Source organism: Rhinolophus sinicus, chromosome 16 (assembly GCF_057876585.1).
Source record: "Rhinolophus sinicus isolate RSI-liver-muscle chromosome 16, RSI-T2T, whole genome shotgun sequence".
Taxonomy (NCBI): Eukaryota; Metazoa; Chordata; class Mammalia; order Chiroptera; family Rhinolophidae; genus Rhinolophus; species Rhinolophus sinicus.
Window position 1 is genome coordinate 31815473 of NC_142516.1, and position 15639 is coordinate 31831111.

Genomic DNA, 15639 nt, shown 5'->3' on the forward strand with positions numbered 1-15639 from the left:
TCCTCGTAGGCCCGGGGCCAGGGTTGGGCCGGCTGAAGCCAAGCCGGGGACCTGGGTGGGAGTTCGGGCCTGGGCGACTCCGGGCTGCGCTGAACAGGCGATAACAAGGCCCCGCGGCTGCGGCCTCGGCCTGACGTCGCATGGCGCTCCGCCCCCCGGTCAGTTCGATTGGTCCTTCTCAGCAAAGCCCGCCCCCTGCCCTATTCCATTGGTCTCTCAATTGGTCCAGCTGGGCTCCGAGGACAGACTCCGTCCCAGCCCCAGCTATCTTGAGTCCTTGCTCTCACCCAAACCACCAAGCCAGGATACCCCCTTCAGATCCTCACAGACCCCACTGGCCGCCGCACAGACGTCTCTTAGGAACCCTGCAGAGACGCTCACATATCCAGACCCACGGATGTCCCCAGAGATATCCGCAAACCCTACCTAGAGACTCTGAAAAAGATCTTGCAAACCCTGTTAAAAGAACTGAACCCTCTAGGTTTGTCCTCTCCAGGTCCAATAAGACGCACACAGGAGACCTCACCCACCGGGGATGTGATCAGACTGCTGTTGACACTGAGATTACTGGGCGTTCTGGTTGCTCTGGTGACGGATGCCTTCTCTCCCCTCCTTGGTTCCAGAGGATTCAGTGAAGTCCCTCCTTCATCGGCCCTGGATCCCCTCTTCTCCCCTCCTTCCACCCTTCCCCCAGATCTGGCCAGAGCTCTTTTGCAAATTTCTGCAGGTGTCCAAGTCTCCTCCACAAATCGTAGACTTCAGGCAAGTCCAGTCACCACACAGCGCCCTGAAGCTGGGTCTCATCCACAACCAAGAGCCTTCCCTCCCTCGGGTCTAACACTTCCGCTTCCCAGCTTCAGACAACACCCTGACCTAAGGACTTGTAACAGCCAAGCCAAAGCCCAGAGGTATGTAGTCTCTCCAATGGCCCCCACTCCAAACCCTCATCCTATTTCCCTCCTAACACTTTCTGTCCCTTCCCACCTTAGTCCAACCCCCACCTATTCTCTTTATCTTTACCCTCCCCTTCCCACCAGTTCCCTTCTCCTCTTCTTTTCCCCCTTCCTCTCTCCCATCCTCTGGTTCTCCACCCCCAGGTCCCTTTTTCCTCTTGCTGAAAGTCTGGTCACCTTCCTCCCCACCATCCTACCTCTCCCCCTACTTCCTGTCTTTGGAAAGGCTCTAATGAGTTTAAGTGATGTATTTAGTATCTCTGGAGGGGGGGGGGGAGTAGGGCACAGGGAAAGTTAAGGCTGAAATCCTTAGACACCGTTACAAATGACAGGCCTTGAATGTCAGAGCCAAGAAATTCACACTTAATCCTTAGGCTGAGTCACTGAGTATTTTTAAGCAAGGGCATGCCATTGTTAGACTGCATTTTGAAAGCTCTTGATTGGGTCATTAAGGAGGACTCTCTTTTGGATATAACTTACAAGATAAATTAGGCACAGCCCCCTCCCCACAGCATCCTGGACTTACCCCAGCACAACACCAGCTCATGTGTATTGTCATTCTAGTTAACCTGTCTCCTTCCCAGATTCTTTCAACTGAGTCCAGTGCTTGCACAGTGCCTGATTAAAAGTGTAAGATTAGGCTCTTGATAAAAGTGTAAGTTTTCGATAAATCAATGAAAGAATGGGTGAGTGGATTAATATGCTGGGGAAGGCAGCAGAGGGGCAAAGTTATTACATAATCCAGGTAGAAAATGATGAGAAGTTAAACAAAATTGCAGGGAAAGGAGAGGAGAGAATGGACTTCGGGGATATTTAGGAGAGAGAAATACAGTCCTTCGTCCCTATTTGAAGATGAGGGCTGAGGGAAAAAGAGAAGACTAGGATAATTCCCAGAGTTCAGTTTTAATACCTTGTGAGACATTTATTTAGCCATGTCCAGCGGCAGTGGGGTATGAATGTGAAGTATAGGGATTTAAAGAGGTCTGAGCTGGAATTATGGATTTAGGAGTCATCGGCATACAGCTGGAAATAGTTGAAACCTCGAACATGAATGTCATCCTCAAGGGAAGGTGCGTGTGGTCCCTAGACAAAATTAGACTGTGGACAGGACCCTGCCATTGTGGCATCCTCATATACTCTTGGGAACAAACTCCTACTTTGGCTTGGTATTCCTAGTCCCTAGGCTTCTAAAGGCTGACTCCCAGAGTTCTAAGGTATACCCAGGACCCTGCTCTTCGACTGGCCAAGTTGCTATGTTCAGGCTCCCTCCTGGGGCATGGTCCTCTGCTACCATCTACTGATGGGATTCTGACTGCATCAGCCATTTAAACTCCCGCTCCCTCACAAACCACAGCAAGTTGCCATATGGGGGTCTAGGCACTTGGGTGAAACTCCTGGCACTATACTCTGATGCAGAGTTCATCTTGCTTTCCTCTTATATCTCCAGTGCACTGAGAACCTTATCCTAACTCCATACCCTACTGTGAACCCTGACTTGCAGACCCTCCAATCCCAATCTAATGAAGCCTGTACTCTATTCTACCACTAGATGGAAGCAGACGAGGTCACAGAGGAGCCTCCTACCACCACAGATGCAGAGGAGCACCGTTCTTCAAAGGACCCCTCAGCCGAGGACTCACAGGAGCCTCCTATCACTGAAACCCCCTTGGAACCTTCTGTCCCTGAGACCCCTTTAGAGCCCCTTACCTCTGAAAGTCCTTTGGAGCCTTCCAGTCCTTTGGGACCTTACCAGGTCCCTTTAGAGACCCAGACCTCTGAAGCCCCCTTGGAGCCTTCCATCTCTGAGACCCCTTTAGAGCCACACACCTATGAATCCCTTTTGGAGCCTTCCATCTCCAAGGCCTCTTTAGAACACTCTATCCCTGAGAGCCCATTGGAGAGTCACATCTCTAAGGTCCCAGAGAAACACTTTACTTCTCATAAATCATCACCAGGCCATGTGTCTGTGTCTTCCTCTCAAGTTCTGAAGGAAGACCTCTTCTCTGGGGCTTCGTCCAGTCAGGTCTTATGGACAAGGAGATCCAACCAGATCTCTGAATCTGAGGTCCTTCAAAAGCACTCACTTTCAGGCTCTTCAGCCCAGGCTCACCTGGACACACCTGAAAAGGAAAGGGAGGAGAACGGAGAGGACAGGGAGGGGGTAGATGCCACTGAAAGCACTGCTCACACAGCTCAGCCTGGACATCATCTGGGAAAGAAGACGGAGAAAAAAGGAGTTAGCCGTAATTACGCCTGCCCTTTTTTTCATTCTCATCACTCACTGTCTTTCACCTGCCCTATGAGGAAAGGATTGGGTTACTCTTTGACCTGGCCCCTTCTCTTAGTTTTAGGGCCTCCTCACTTCCCCTTTGTCACTCAGCCCTTCCCTTCCAAGGTTACACAGTCAGCCCAGTGGTCCCTGCTAAGCAGGCAGAGTTGGTGGAATTGGCTAAGGCAATGCACAGAGAGAAGTTTGGTGCTCACGTGAATCATCTTTTCCAATGGGAGAAGAATGCAGCCCTGAATGCCATTCAGACAGGTGAGCCCAGGCAGCCTTCCAGAGGCCTCTTACAGGCCCATGTCCATTCTCCAACCCAATGTTCTAGGAACTTGCCCATTCAATGGATAGCTGTCTCTCATGGAAATAGCAATGCCACCTGCCTGGAATCCGGGAGGGGAGCAGGCAAGTGGGCCAAGGTGGATGGCATGGATGCAAACAAAAAGTGGGATATTCACATAAAGCCCAGGTAGGGACAGGTTGCCTAACTAAAGGTGTTAAAAACAGAAGGGCCACAGGCCAGCCCTAGATCTAGGGCTCAGATTGCCTGTACCAACGGACCCTAAGGCAGAGATGGCCCAGGACCCTACACAATCTCCAAGTGACTTGTTGCTCTTACATGGCAAAAGGCCTTCATCTCCTTGGTGAAACTCCATTAAAAGGCTGTCACCCCTGCATGTGAGACCCATGATCAGTTGGGTACCCAAAAGCTGTGAGTCTCCACCAAAGAGTATCTTCTAGCCCTGTCACTTCCAAGTCTCATTCCAGAATTAATACCCTTGACAGTCCTGTTAGTGGCCTGCTGTGCTTCTCTATGTCTGTATATAAAGAGTGTGCAGATGTACTGCGTAAACACATGCCATCCTATGTACCTGTGTTACTGAACTTCATATCTATAGGGATTACCTTCAGTAAGAGGGCCGTCTGACCTGCTATGAGGATTCTGGGGTTTCTAGATTGAATTCAGTGCATGTCACTTCATTTTGGTTTTTCATGCTTTCTTTCCCCTTATGATGGGAGTAGAGTTATGTCAAAACTAGATGGCCTAAGATATAAAGATAACCAGATAATTCTATGACCTTATACCTCTTCAATGTAACTTACTCTCCTCAGTCCCATTCAGGGACCCCTGGACAAGAAAGTCACAGTGATCTCATTTGTTTCTCAGCCTTCCTTCAGTCATTGAAACATCTTTGTTTGTTTATATCTTCTGTCACTCTTAATTATATTTCTTGCAAACGTAGAGTCTGTTCAGTCCCCTCATTCTCCTTCTCAGAACCTCCTGTCTACGTCCCACTCTTCAAGGCCATTGCACTTCTTGAGATTGGACTTCATTTTCCTGTTAAAACAGGCATTTTGATACTAAAATTTAAGTGTCATTCAATCCTGAACAAAGATATTTGGGGTTCCTTTCTAATACTGGGGCTCTTCTGTCATTGGAAAGTCAGTCTATGAGCTCTGTAGAGAAATATCAAGTGTAAGCTTTTCTCTTATTTGTTTAATATTTATTGAGCACCAGCAACGTGCCAGGCATTGAGCTACCCGTGGAGGTGGTGGTGCTGGTGGAATTTCAAAGACAAAATCCCTCAAACAATTTACACTTTAATGAAAGACACCAATAAGTAAAAGGACAATTACAATTCATTCTAATAATTACTATAATTGAGCTCAGCCCATGAAAAAAGTGGCACCCAATAGTGGGAGCTTGGGGAGCAAGCCTTGGAAGAGAACTTCTCAGCTGAAATCTGTAATATGAGTCAGAAGAGGTAGCCACATAAAAAGTGGAGTATGGTAAGACATGAGAGGGCAAGTCACTGGTAGGGAACTGTAAGAAATGCAGTATGCTTGCTGCATGGAGTGATGGGCAGAATAGCCCAGCTCAGCTCTGAAAGCGCAGCATTGCACAGGTATTTCTGTGCCAAACTCAAGAGCGGGGATTATATCCTCAGGGTAACGGAGAGGCGCTAAAGTATTTTAAATAGAACAATAACATGAACAGATTTGTGTTTTTGAAAGATCCCTCTGGCAATAGGATAGACTGGAGAAAGACAAAATTGGAGACAGGAAGACTACACTGTGGGGCACTGGTAGTAATACAGGTAAAAAGTGGATGGGTGGAGGTAGAAAGAAGTAGGCAAATTTGAGAAATGCTAAGAAGGTAAAACCAACCTTTGGATTACTGGACATGTAGGATAAGAGAGTGGGCCATGCCTGGAATGACATCTAGGTTATTGGCATAAGTAGCTGATTGGATGATGGTGCCAATAACTGAATACCTAAAACAGAGTAGATGCTTGCTAAGTATGTGCGGGATGAACAGAGGATAAAGGATGAGGGCCAGGTTTCGAAGGAATCATTGGATATAACACATTTGAAGTGCTTGTGGAACATACTGGTGAAAGAGTCTAGTAGATAGCTGGCTATATGGGTCTGAAGCTCAGGAGAATGGTCTGGGCTGGAGACATCCTTCATGTAAAAATAGCTATGTGTTGTATGGAGACATTCTAAGCATAAAGAAATGTTCTCATGCAAATGTGATTATGTGATCATGGAATTAACTGTGCTGTACAGAATCAAAACGGCATCCCAGATAATGTCTCCTCCCCCTACCAATCCTTGTCCACTCATAACAGGAAGAAGGTTTGGAATTCAGGGAGAATGTAGAGGGCACCACTCTGGAATACACAGCCAGATGTCAACTGTCCCACTTTAAGGGCACTGACATCTGTAATAGAGTCTGAGGTATAGTTGACAGTCTCCCTGTTCAAGCTCCAGTCTTCATCTGAAAGCTGGGCACTGACTTCCACATCAGTACTTGGACTTGACTCTTCCAGGCCCTCAGGCTGGGCCTTGATCTCTGGGCACTGACCCCTGTCCACTTCTACACCTCACCTGCTCCTCCAGTGTGTCCTGCTACTATGGACAGAATTCAGAATTCCTACATTAGAATCCTGGCTCCCCCACCCACCCCCATTGTGACTCTGCCTATAGCCTATCCTTTCAACCAAGGCTCCCTGGTGTAATGGGCCCTGGCACTACAGGCTGTCAGCATCAGGACAGAAGCAGCAAAGCCAAAAGCCACATCTGAACAGGCTTTAGACCCTGAGAGACCATGGGTAAGGCAAGAAAGCTTAGTCTGACAAGTAGATACAGAATTGTGGGGTATGGCCCTGGCCAGAGCCAAAGACTAGAGGACACTAACTCTTTCTCATCTACCTTATAGAACTTCAAGGTTATGCCTCGCATACAGGTTTCTCTTTCCTCCTGAAGGAATTTGCTCATTCACTTATTGAGTCAGGCCATCTGTGTTCTCTGAGCACCTATTTTGAGTCAGGCCCTGTGCTAGAACCAGAGATATAGATGAAAAGATAGACGCTTCCTTGGAGGAACTCACAGCCTAACAGGAATACAAGTGAACAGTTCATTACAATGCATAAAAGTAGCACAAGGAGCCACAGAAGGCAAGAGGAGGAGGAGGGATTCCTAGACAGGGGAAGTCAGGGACACTTTTTCGGTAGAGGTGACACTTCATTGAAGCCTTTAAACTGGAATAAGAGTCCTAGAGCTGAAGGTCCCACTCCATAGGGACTCATATAGGATTCTTGTAGAAGTTGGGGTACTCTCAGGTCTCATGGAGGATGAGAAAATCTGAGTAGGAGATGTTCTCTGGTTCTCCTCCCACATTTACATAGCACCACTCTTGCCTTGTGGTGAGATTGACCGTGAAGCCAGACATTTTCAGACCCCACTGCTGAAACCAGGCTCTCAACGGTTGTAGCCTCTGCTGGTGCCTGAGCGCAGGTATTCTTCTTAGCCTCACCTTCCTTTCCATGCCTCCTTTCCATGTCTCCCAAGCTTATATTTTTTGGTCTTTGCCACTCATGACTTCTGCCCTACCCCTTTCTCCTGACCCTTGGAGAGCCATAGGCAGCCCTTTTCAAGTTCATAGAGGTCATCAGTTCAATGACACCAGGAACACAGAAGAGAAGTATGAAGGTGCCAACCTGGAGAAGTAAGGGAAACCCTCCTGGCCCCAGCACTGCCGAACCTCCTCCTCTTCAGGCCCCTTCAACAACCGTGCTCATTAGTAGTCAAGCCCCACCATCTGCTCTATACCTGGCCAGTCATCTTCCCTTTCCCTCTTAGACACTTCAAGGAAACCAAGCAAAGTTGAGCTCTAAGTTGGAGAGGGAAGGAGATGAGAATCCCTACAGTCACAGAGAACTCATTGAGATTCATGTTCATCTTCAAACAAAATTTCATTTATAATCATCCTGCTCAGAAACTGAAGACTGTCTTCAATCATCTCTGACAGGCTGACAGAGATAGGGTGGGGAGGGAAATGAAACATTTGTGGGGCAATGAGGAAACAAGTCTAAAGAGGAAAAAAGTCTAAAGAGGTAGGGATGAGGGTGGAGTCCTCATGAATACACCTGAGGGGACAGGTGAGCCCCCCTACCAGGAGATAGGTGAGAACACCTTGGGGAGCTTACGCTATTTTTCCTCCCTTCTCCCTTGTCCTTCTTACTCAATCCCGCCACACCCAGGTCTCTACATTGGCTGGCGCTGCCCCCACTATCTATGGGACTGTTTCCGGATTGGAGATGAGTCCAAGTGCTTTTGTGGACACTTGTTGAGAGAGCACCAGATCATCTCAGGTAGGGAGAATTGAGTTATCCCTCGCAGCCCGTCAGTGGGGAGGGATAACTGTACTCTGTCATGTGTTGGGATGTATGAGAGAAAGTGTGTGTATATTTGTGTGGAAGACTGGGTTGGCATGGGAAGGCCAGGCGCTATCAGGTGCTGGTCTAACCCTACCATCTATCCCCATCTGCACACATAGACTTATCTGTGCCGTGCAAAGTGAGCCAGTGCCGCTGCCTCATGTTCTGCTTTATCCCATCACGCCCAGAGGAGGTGGGTGAGTTCTGGCTCAAGAGACGAGCCACCTTTGACCCCAAGGCCTGGAGGGCCCAATGTCGCTGCAAACACAGCCATGAAGACCACGCAGCTACCAAGTCCCATCCCTGCAGGGTCAAAGGTACCTTCTAGGACAAGGGGAGTAAAAGGTGGACATGGGTGGGGATAGGATGCAAATAGTTTGGGGCCGAGGATGGGGGAGCTGGTAGGAGACACTTGGGTTTGTGGTTGGTGAGGAAGAAATGAGCATATAGTCAGCCCATGGAGAAACCCCAATTCCCTATACTTTTCTTGGCTGTCCCCTTGCCCTAGGCTGTTGCTGCAACTGCTTTGAGTCTAATTTCCTCTGTGCGGCCTGTGACCGGCGCTGGGAGGAACACGAGACTTTCTTTGAGACTGAGGCGACCCGGCGACGAGGAAGGAGGCCTCACGGTGAGGGGGCAACCTGGAATGGGGGCCATTCCAGGGTCTGTAGTCAGAAGGCCAGGCAGGAAGGCACTCCCATCCTCAACCATCCCATCCAAGACTACCTCACCCCCTCACCCCTGCATTCCATAGCTGTACTGGTTTCCACCCCCAGGAGCAGACTATGTGCCTTTTGCAGAGATGGCTACCCTCCGAGAAACCATCATAAGCAACTCTGACTTCGAGGCCCTACAGGAGCAGGGACCCTCTGCCTATCCCAGCTCCCAACCTAGTCCCCCTGGGCCCCCTGGCCTACACAGCCTCCAACCTCCCCCTACATCTGACCCCCATACCTGACCCTTTCACCTGTACTCTTCTGTCCTCCTCCAGGGACAGACACTGTCAACACCTCGCACAAGCCTCTGTGAGCCTGGCTCAGATCAGCAATAAAGGGGAAGCCACTGGAATCTGACCTGGCTCTTTACGGGGCAGCTAGAGCCCAGCCCAGGGATAGAATCCTAAGACTTTAGAGTCAACACCTATTGGGAGTGAAAGACAGCACCACACAGGAAAGAGGCTGCATCCAGCCATCTGCCTCCATCACACTCACATTTAAGCTGCTAGCTCTGGCATTAGAAGAAGAGAGTGTCTTCAAGGAAGCCAAGAAGGGGGTTTCAAGAAGGATAGAGTGATGTTAGATGCAACTGTGGCCTCCAGTAAGCTAAAGACTGAAAAATGTCCATGGGATTTTCTAATTAGGTCTTTGGGGACTTCAGAGAGTATAATTTCAGTGGTGCAGTGGAGGCAGGAGTGTCTTTAAGAAGCTTGGATGAAAGGAGCAGGAGAGAAGTCAGACAATAGCCAGAGGGAGATGTGGAGTCCAGGAATCATTTTTTTTAGGAAGGAAAAGGGGAAGAGACAAGTAGAGAAAGAGAACTTGAAAGATGCAGAAGAGAAATGCCTGTGAGACAAGGTTCCAGAGATGGAGGGGGAGGGGATGAGGTCAAGGCAGAGATGAAGGGATCCCCTCTGACGGGAGAAACACCACTTCCTAAGACCAAGAGGAAGGAAGGAAGGAAGGAAGGAAGGAAGGAAGGAAGGAAGGAAGGAAGGAAAGAAGGAAGGATAGGATCTTCACTGAGCTGCAGGGAGCAGAATCTTGTGGAAGTTCCCCTGGGAAGTAGGAGATAAGGTCAGTCGCTGGAGGGCGAGGAGAGGGATAAGAGTGTGGGGAGTAGGAGACAGGAAAAGAGAGGTGAAGGTTTGGGAAAGCTAATGTGGGGAATTGGAGAAAAACACGATCAGTGGATAGTTAAAGATTCAGGTACAGTTGGAAGCAGGAACCTGGTCAGAAAAGCAGAGAAGCAAAATATTTAGATTAATGGGTGTTGATGGGAGAGTGTCAGGGAGAATGATTGGGAAAATAAGGCTTGAAGATATGTAGGGAGCTGACCATACAAATAGGGAAAGAAAATGATGCCAGGAATCAATTGGCAAATTGAAAGAAGGAACAAAGGGGGCCAGCCCGGTGGCTCAGGCGGTTAGAGCTCCATGCTCCTAACTCCGAAGGCTGCCGGTTCGATTCCCACATGGGCCAGTGGGCTCTCAACCACAAGGTTGCCAGTTCAACTCCTTGAGTCAGGCAAGGGATGGTGGGCTCCGCCCCCTGCAACTAAGATTGAACACAGCACCTTGAGCTGAGCTGCCTCCCGGATAGCTCAGTTGGTTGGCGCACAGGCTCTCAACCACAAGGTTGCCAGTTCAATTCCTCGAGTCCCACAAGGGATGTTGGGCAGCGCCCCCTGCAACTAGAAACGGTAACCGTACCTGGAGCTGAGCTGCACCCTCCACAACTAAGACTGAAAGGACAACAACTTTGAAGCTGAACGGCACCCTCCACAACTAAGATTGAAGGGACAGCAACTTGACTTGGAAAAAAGGCCTGGAAGTACTCACTGTTCCCCAATAAAGTCCTGTTCCCCTTCCCCAATTAAAAAAAGAAAAATCTTAAAAAAAAAAAAAAAGAACAAAGGAATAGAAGTCTTTAATGAGGTCTAGCAGCAGATGTAGTGGTAGGAATTGAAGTACAGGAGACAGTCAGAACCTGCAGAGCATTTCAGCTTTCAGATGAGAGCAACTTCGAATAATCACAAAGCCTTTGACAACTTCGAATAATCACAAAGCCTTTGATTAGAGAAGATTGTGGGCCAGAGGCCAAAATCAGTCCAGAAGCCAAAATCAGTGAATGTGGGGGAGTGGCTAGGCAGTCCATAGATGATTCTTATGGGGAGTAGAAGATTCTGACATAATGGGCTCTGTGATCCTAGGCAAGTCACTTCCCCCTCTCTGGGCCTCAGTTTCAGGATCTATAAAAGAGGGCTAATCTCTGTGCTACCTGCTCTCTATAAGAGCCCAAAGAAATAACCAGTTTCAAAGTGCTTTGTACTCCCCTACCCCTCCTGGCTGGTTTCCTTCATCTTCCAAGATCCCAGCTCCTTTTATCTCTTGCCCTTCTCCAGAGCAGCTCTAGGGAGATGCTGTCCCAGAGGTATGTCAACAAAAGTCACTACCACCAAACCAATGCAAACAGGAGTCCCCAATCTGGGGTGTGTAAAGGGAGAGAAACTTTTCAGGTAAACAGTTTGCAAACCAGGGAGAGAAAACCTCCAACAGAAACCAAAAGTGCACTCTGTCTGGTTTTATAGAGGAAGCTCCTGCCCTATCCCTGATTGGTCTATTTTTATGCAAATGAGGAATCCAAATTTATAGTCTGATTGGTCCAAATAGCACTGTCCTGATTGGTCAGAATCACTCATTCTGATTGACTTATGGATTGCTCTGATTGGTCAGTAAATATGCAAATAAGAGTATAGCTGTGCAGCTCCAATTTGGGAAGGTCACAGCCCATTGGTTGAAAGATGATTCCAGGAACTCCTTTATAAAGGTGGGCTCAGCCACCAGGAACATAGAACAGGACACTGGCCATTCAGTCTGTGGCTTTCCCCTGACATGCAGAGTGTATAAGAGGCCCCTGTCAGCAATGGCTGCTGGGCTCTGATTTTGAATTTGAGCCCAATTAACCACAAGGAGTCCTTCTTGGCAGGTATATTCCTTCTTGGGGTCAACAGGCACCACAGAGAACTGCAGCCTCTAGGGCACTGAGAAAAGGCCAGTTTACATTTCTTCATGTTTGGGGAGGCTGTCTGTCCTTCTAAGGGAAAAAACTCAACCTGGACTGTTAGAACTCCCCGGGGGAATCACAGGGTCAAATGTCTGCCCTTTGGAGGAAAAAGGACTTTCTAACAACAATAATATGGCTATACGAAAGCAATTTACTATCTCCAGAAGTAAAGAGTTCCTTATTACTGGTCATATGCAATTAGCGCCATAATAACCATTCACTACAACTAATTCAGTTAATAGTCAGCAATAAAGGAATGGTTACTATGATAAACTCATTCAAGGAAGTTTTATGCAAACATTACAAAGTATATTTACATAGACTATGTAATAATATGGAAAACTGTGAGACTAAGAATATAATATACAATACATTCGACGCATGTATTATATATAATGAAAGGAAATTAAAGGAAACACCAAATGTAATTCATGCTACAAATAATTATTGAGCACCTATATCTCTTAGGCTGTGTGCTAAAACATAACTAAAGAGACAGTGGTGACTTTTATCTTACATGTTAAACGTCAGACTAAAGCTTACCTGGTGTGAGTATATTAGCATTTTGTGACACACACACACACCCCGTTTCTTATGTCAAAAATATATATTCCAGCAAAATGAAATATACTTCAGATCTAGCTATATAATGCATTTCCCTCATCCTTCTAACTTGACTCACTGGAAATGCCAGGCACAGAGCTAACCGTATCACACACCTTTTCTGATTAGGAAAGAACATTTTCTTATTGGTCGTGTGGCAAAGATAGGGCATTTCCGCCCCCGCCCATTAAAAAAATGCAAAAACCATCCTTAAAACAACTGCAGAATCTTTCATATTGGAGTGAATATGTTAACGAGAACATAAATTAAGGAGTTGCCCTTAGATAAGTTTAAATTTCTGAAATGTTCAAGGGGCTGAAATTGCCCCTGTGGGGGAAATATCTATCTCGCCAGTAAAAAAAAAAAAAAAAAAGGGACCCTATCCCAATTCACCTTTAGCCCCGTCTGCCCGGTGTCCTCCACCCGCCTCTTTTTTCCGGGATTCCAAAGGCCCTGGACCTGGGGTTAGCGGTGGTTCCTGGAGCCAATAAGAGCTGAGTACCATCAGGACCCCGCCCTCCTGCTGGCCAATGCAGTGAAGGGTCTACAGTCTTATTAGAGGCTTTGAGCGGCAGGTGACGGAGTGCTGGCCTCTTCCTCCCAGCCCAGCAGGAGGGCCAAGACCTGACTAGGAGGAGCCAATAACGGAAAAGCCCCACCCACTCGGGCGCTGCAACCTAAGTGCGGCCGATGGTGTGTATCAGAGCCAGCTGAAGGAAAATCCCATCTCTAGGTCTCTTTTTTCTTCCAATGCAGTGAGAAACTATCTCATAGCAAAACTAGTTAGGGACTCTAATGGAAAAGGAACTTTCACGCTGACTAGAAGAAGCCAATGGAGTGGAAAAATCGTCGAGTTGGCAGAAGCAGCCAATGGGCTGAAAAGATTCCGGCGGCGGTCCCAATGGCGTGAATTGAACCACCCTCTGGGCTATGGGGCAGCGTGCAGGGCCAGGAGTGTGACCCAATGGAATGGCAGGACTCGCTCCCTGCGGCTGGCGGAGCCAATGGCTGCCTTTCGCCTGCTCCCTGGCAGCCCCACCTCCTACGGGCCGCAGAGCCTGTGCTGGCCCGGGTGACAGGTTCCCGCGGCCGAGGGGAAGATGGCGGCGGCCTTGGTGCTGGCTGCCGGGCTGCGCGTGGCGCGCAGGGTTGTGGCGGTCGCAGGGCCGCGGGGGGCGCAGGTGAGAAGTGGCCGTGGGGGCGAGGAGGGTGTCCTGCGGGCTCTGACGTCCTCCGGGGCCCGGGGGCCGCGTCCCTCCTCGGCTCCCCCAGGCGCGCGCAGCCCTGCGGCCTCGTGAGGCCCGAGCCCGAGGCTTAAGCTCCAGGGCTGTGCGGTGAGGTGGGACTGGTGGTCGCGGCAGCCTCTCCGAAAGCCTCGCCGCGAGAGAAGCGAACTGGCGATGAGTGACTCCCCGCACAGGCCCGGGCCCCGAGGTCGGAACAGGGTCCACGCGGAGGCTGCTGCCTTCTCCTAAGCCTGCCGGAAGCCCAGCTGACCGAACGCCTGCTTGGAGCAGCCCCCTCAGTGCCCCCTGCAGGAAGTGATCTTTCTCTTCTCCGAGGCAGTATTCTGACCCTCTTCAGGCCCCTGGCCTTCTGCGTACTAGTGTTAACCTCTCATCTTTCCCACTTGCCAGAGCGACTGGAGGGGTCAGATTCATCCCGTCCCTTTGTCCCACAATGTGAGAGCACTGACTTCAGCCTTCCCTGGGTCCTGGAGAAACTTGGATTTCCCTACCCTCAATGCCCTGGGGCTGGGGCTGCTGAGTTCACTAATTCAGGGGACTGGAGTTAAAAGTTACACTAAGAGGTCAAATGTGAAACCCACCGGCCCTTGTGTCAAACAGGGGAATTGTATTAAAACTCGAATAAAGCTGGTAACATGGCTTAAAGATGAGAAAACAATGGAAATAAGAGGAAACATTAACAAGGTAGAGTGAATGGAAAGCTCCAAGTGGTATTAAGAGATGATGATGCAAAGTACTCCCTTTATTTTATATTTGATGCCAAGAGAAGGGATTTATCTAAGGTAAATCAGTGGTAAAATAGGAACTGGGACTTAAGTCTCCAGATTGTCATGCTGGATCCTTTCGCCTGAATAGTGCTAGATTTCCTAGATAATTTAGAAGCGGAAATTAACGACTGCTGAGTCCTGCATTGTAATACTGCCTGTTATCTAACGAGGCCCAACACTCTTTAGCCCTACTCTCTGCTGCTGAGGCTCTGAAATTGAGGAACTTTTCCTGTGGGTGGGAAAACTAATAGGTTCTCAGAAGGGTTCAGTTAATGACTGTCGGTGCCCAGCCTCTGCCAGCCCCAACTGAGCACATGGGAAAGGTATTACCAACTCCCTCCCTTGGGTGTGTCTGACCCACCTTCAGGTCCGAGGAGCTGCAGGTGTGAATGATGGGAATGAAGTGGCCAAGGCCCAGCGGGCAGCTCCTGGGGGAACAGCCCCAACCATCTTCTCCAGGATCCTGGATCGAAGCCTCCCAGCTGACATTCTATATGAGGACCAGCAGGTGGGGTGCCCTGAGGACTCATCCCCATAGGAGATACATATATAACATCTAGTTTGTTGGAGTAACGTGGTGGCCTCTGGCCTGTCCCTGCTCCCAGTGTCTCGTATTCCGTGATGTGGCTCCTCAGGCTCCTGTGCACTTCCTGGTCATTCCCAAGAAACCCATTCCTCGGATTAGCCAGGCTGAAGAAGAAGACCAGCAGGTGGGAAAAATAGGACCAAGGTTTAGCTGGGGGAAGCCCTGAACTCAGGCACAGGTTTTGTTCCCTGTGAATGAATCTACCTGTCTCCTTCCCCTTTCCCTGTAGCTTCTAGGACACCTTCTCCTTGTGGCCAAGAAGACAGCAAAGGCTGAGGGGCTGAGAGATGGATACCGACTTGGTGAGTGATTTGGTGGCCCTTGAGCCCCTCACCTATGAATTCTCATACTTACTTCTCAATATGATCTTCAATCTTTGACCTTAGCCATGATCCCAACCCACTAACTCCAAGCTCCATTTCAGTGATCAATGATGGGAAGCTGGGAGCACAGTCTGTGTATCACCTGCACATTCACGTACTTGGGGGCCGACAGCTCCAGTGGCCTCCAGGTTGAACCTACCAACTAACCAAGGACCCCAGATCTGGATGCTTGGATGGGGTGGAGGGAAAGGGACCCCGTGATGCTAATAAACTTGCTTTCCCTCAATTTTGGATCTTTGTCTTAAATATATGTAAAGATGTATACCACAAATAAGAAAGAAAATTGATTCAAGGTTATGATTCCCCTTGACTATTA

The 15639-nt window shown here is 48.9% G+C and overlaps 2 protein-coding genes across 5 annotated transcripts; both read left to right on the forward strand.

Moving 5' to 3' along the window:
• The first annotated feature begins 32 nt into the window (after window positions 1–32).
• FAM221B (family with sequence similarity 221 member B) lies at window positions 33–9023 on the forward strand. 2 transcript variants are annotated; one of them, XM_088793085.1, is made up of 7 exons: window positions 33–158; window positions 728–908; window positions 2503–3196; window positions 3349–3492; window positions 7779–7889; window positions 8075–8272; window positions 8464–9023. In XM_088793085.1, the coding sequence occupies exons 3-7, from the start codon at window positions 2503–2505 to the stop codon at window positions 8793–8795; spliced, it is 1479 nt and encodes a 492-aa protein (XP_088649211.1). In that variant the 5' UTR covers window positions 33–158; window positions 728–908; the 3' UTR covers window positions 8796–9023. The 2 variants fall into 2 exon arrangements, with proteins under 2 accessions (XP_088649211.1, XP_019584643.3); XM_019729084.3 differs by lacking the exon at window positions 33–158 and having other exon boundaries at window positions 202–908; window positions 8464–8583; window positions 8947–9023.
• A 3888-nt stretch (window positions 9024–12911) lies between these two features.
• Window positions 12912–15549, forward strand: HINT2 (histidine triad nucleotide binding protein 2). 3 transcript variants are annotated; one of them, XM_074330705.2, is made up of 5 exons: window positions 12912–13033; window positions 14722–14862; window positions 14960–15064; window positions 15170–15242; window positions 15365–15549. In XM_074330705.2, exons 1-5 carry the CDS (start codon window positions 13031–13033, stop codon window positions 15454–15456), a joined length of 414 nt encoding a protein of 137 aa, XP_074186806.1. In that variant the 5' UTR covers window positions 12912–13030; the 3' UTR covers window positions 15457–15549. The 3 variants fall into 3 exon arrangements, with proteins under 3 accessions (XP_074186806.1, XP_074186805.1, XP_019584644.1); XM_074330704.2 differs by lacking the exon at window positions 12912–13033 and adding an exon at window positions 13073–13521 and having other exon boundaries at window positions 14990–15064; XM_019729085.3 differs by lacking the exon at window positions 12912–13033 and adding an exon at window positions 13112–13521.
• Window positions 15550–15639: the final 90 nt, after the last annotated feature.

Coding starts and splice junctions, on each gene's coding strand:
- HINT2 (XM_019729085.3), top strand. CDS start 13,441: ATGGCGGCGGCCTTGGTGCTGGCTGCCGGGCTGCGCGTGGCGCGCAGG. Junction 13,522..14,721: donor CAGGGCCGCGGGGGGCGCAG/GTGAGAAGTGGC, acceptor ACCCACCTTCAG/GTCCGAGGAGCTGCAGGTGT. Junction 15,243..15,364: donor GAGAGATGGATACCGACTTG/GTGAGTGATTTG, acceptor GCTCCATTTCAG/TGATCAATGATGGGAAGCTG.
- FAM221B (XM_088793085.1), top strand. CDS start 2,503: ATGGAAGCAGACGAGGTCACAGAGGAGCCTCCTACCACCACAGATGCA. Junction 3,197..3,348: donor GGAGAAAAAAGGAGTTAGCC/GTAATTACGCCT, acceptor TTCCCTTCCAAG/GTTACACAGTCAGCCCAGTG. Junction 8,273..8,463: donor CCATCCCTGCAGGGTCAAAG/GTACCTTCTAGG, acceptor CCCTTGCCCTAG/GCTGTTGCTGCAACTGCTTT.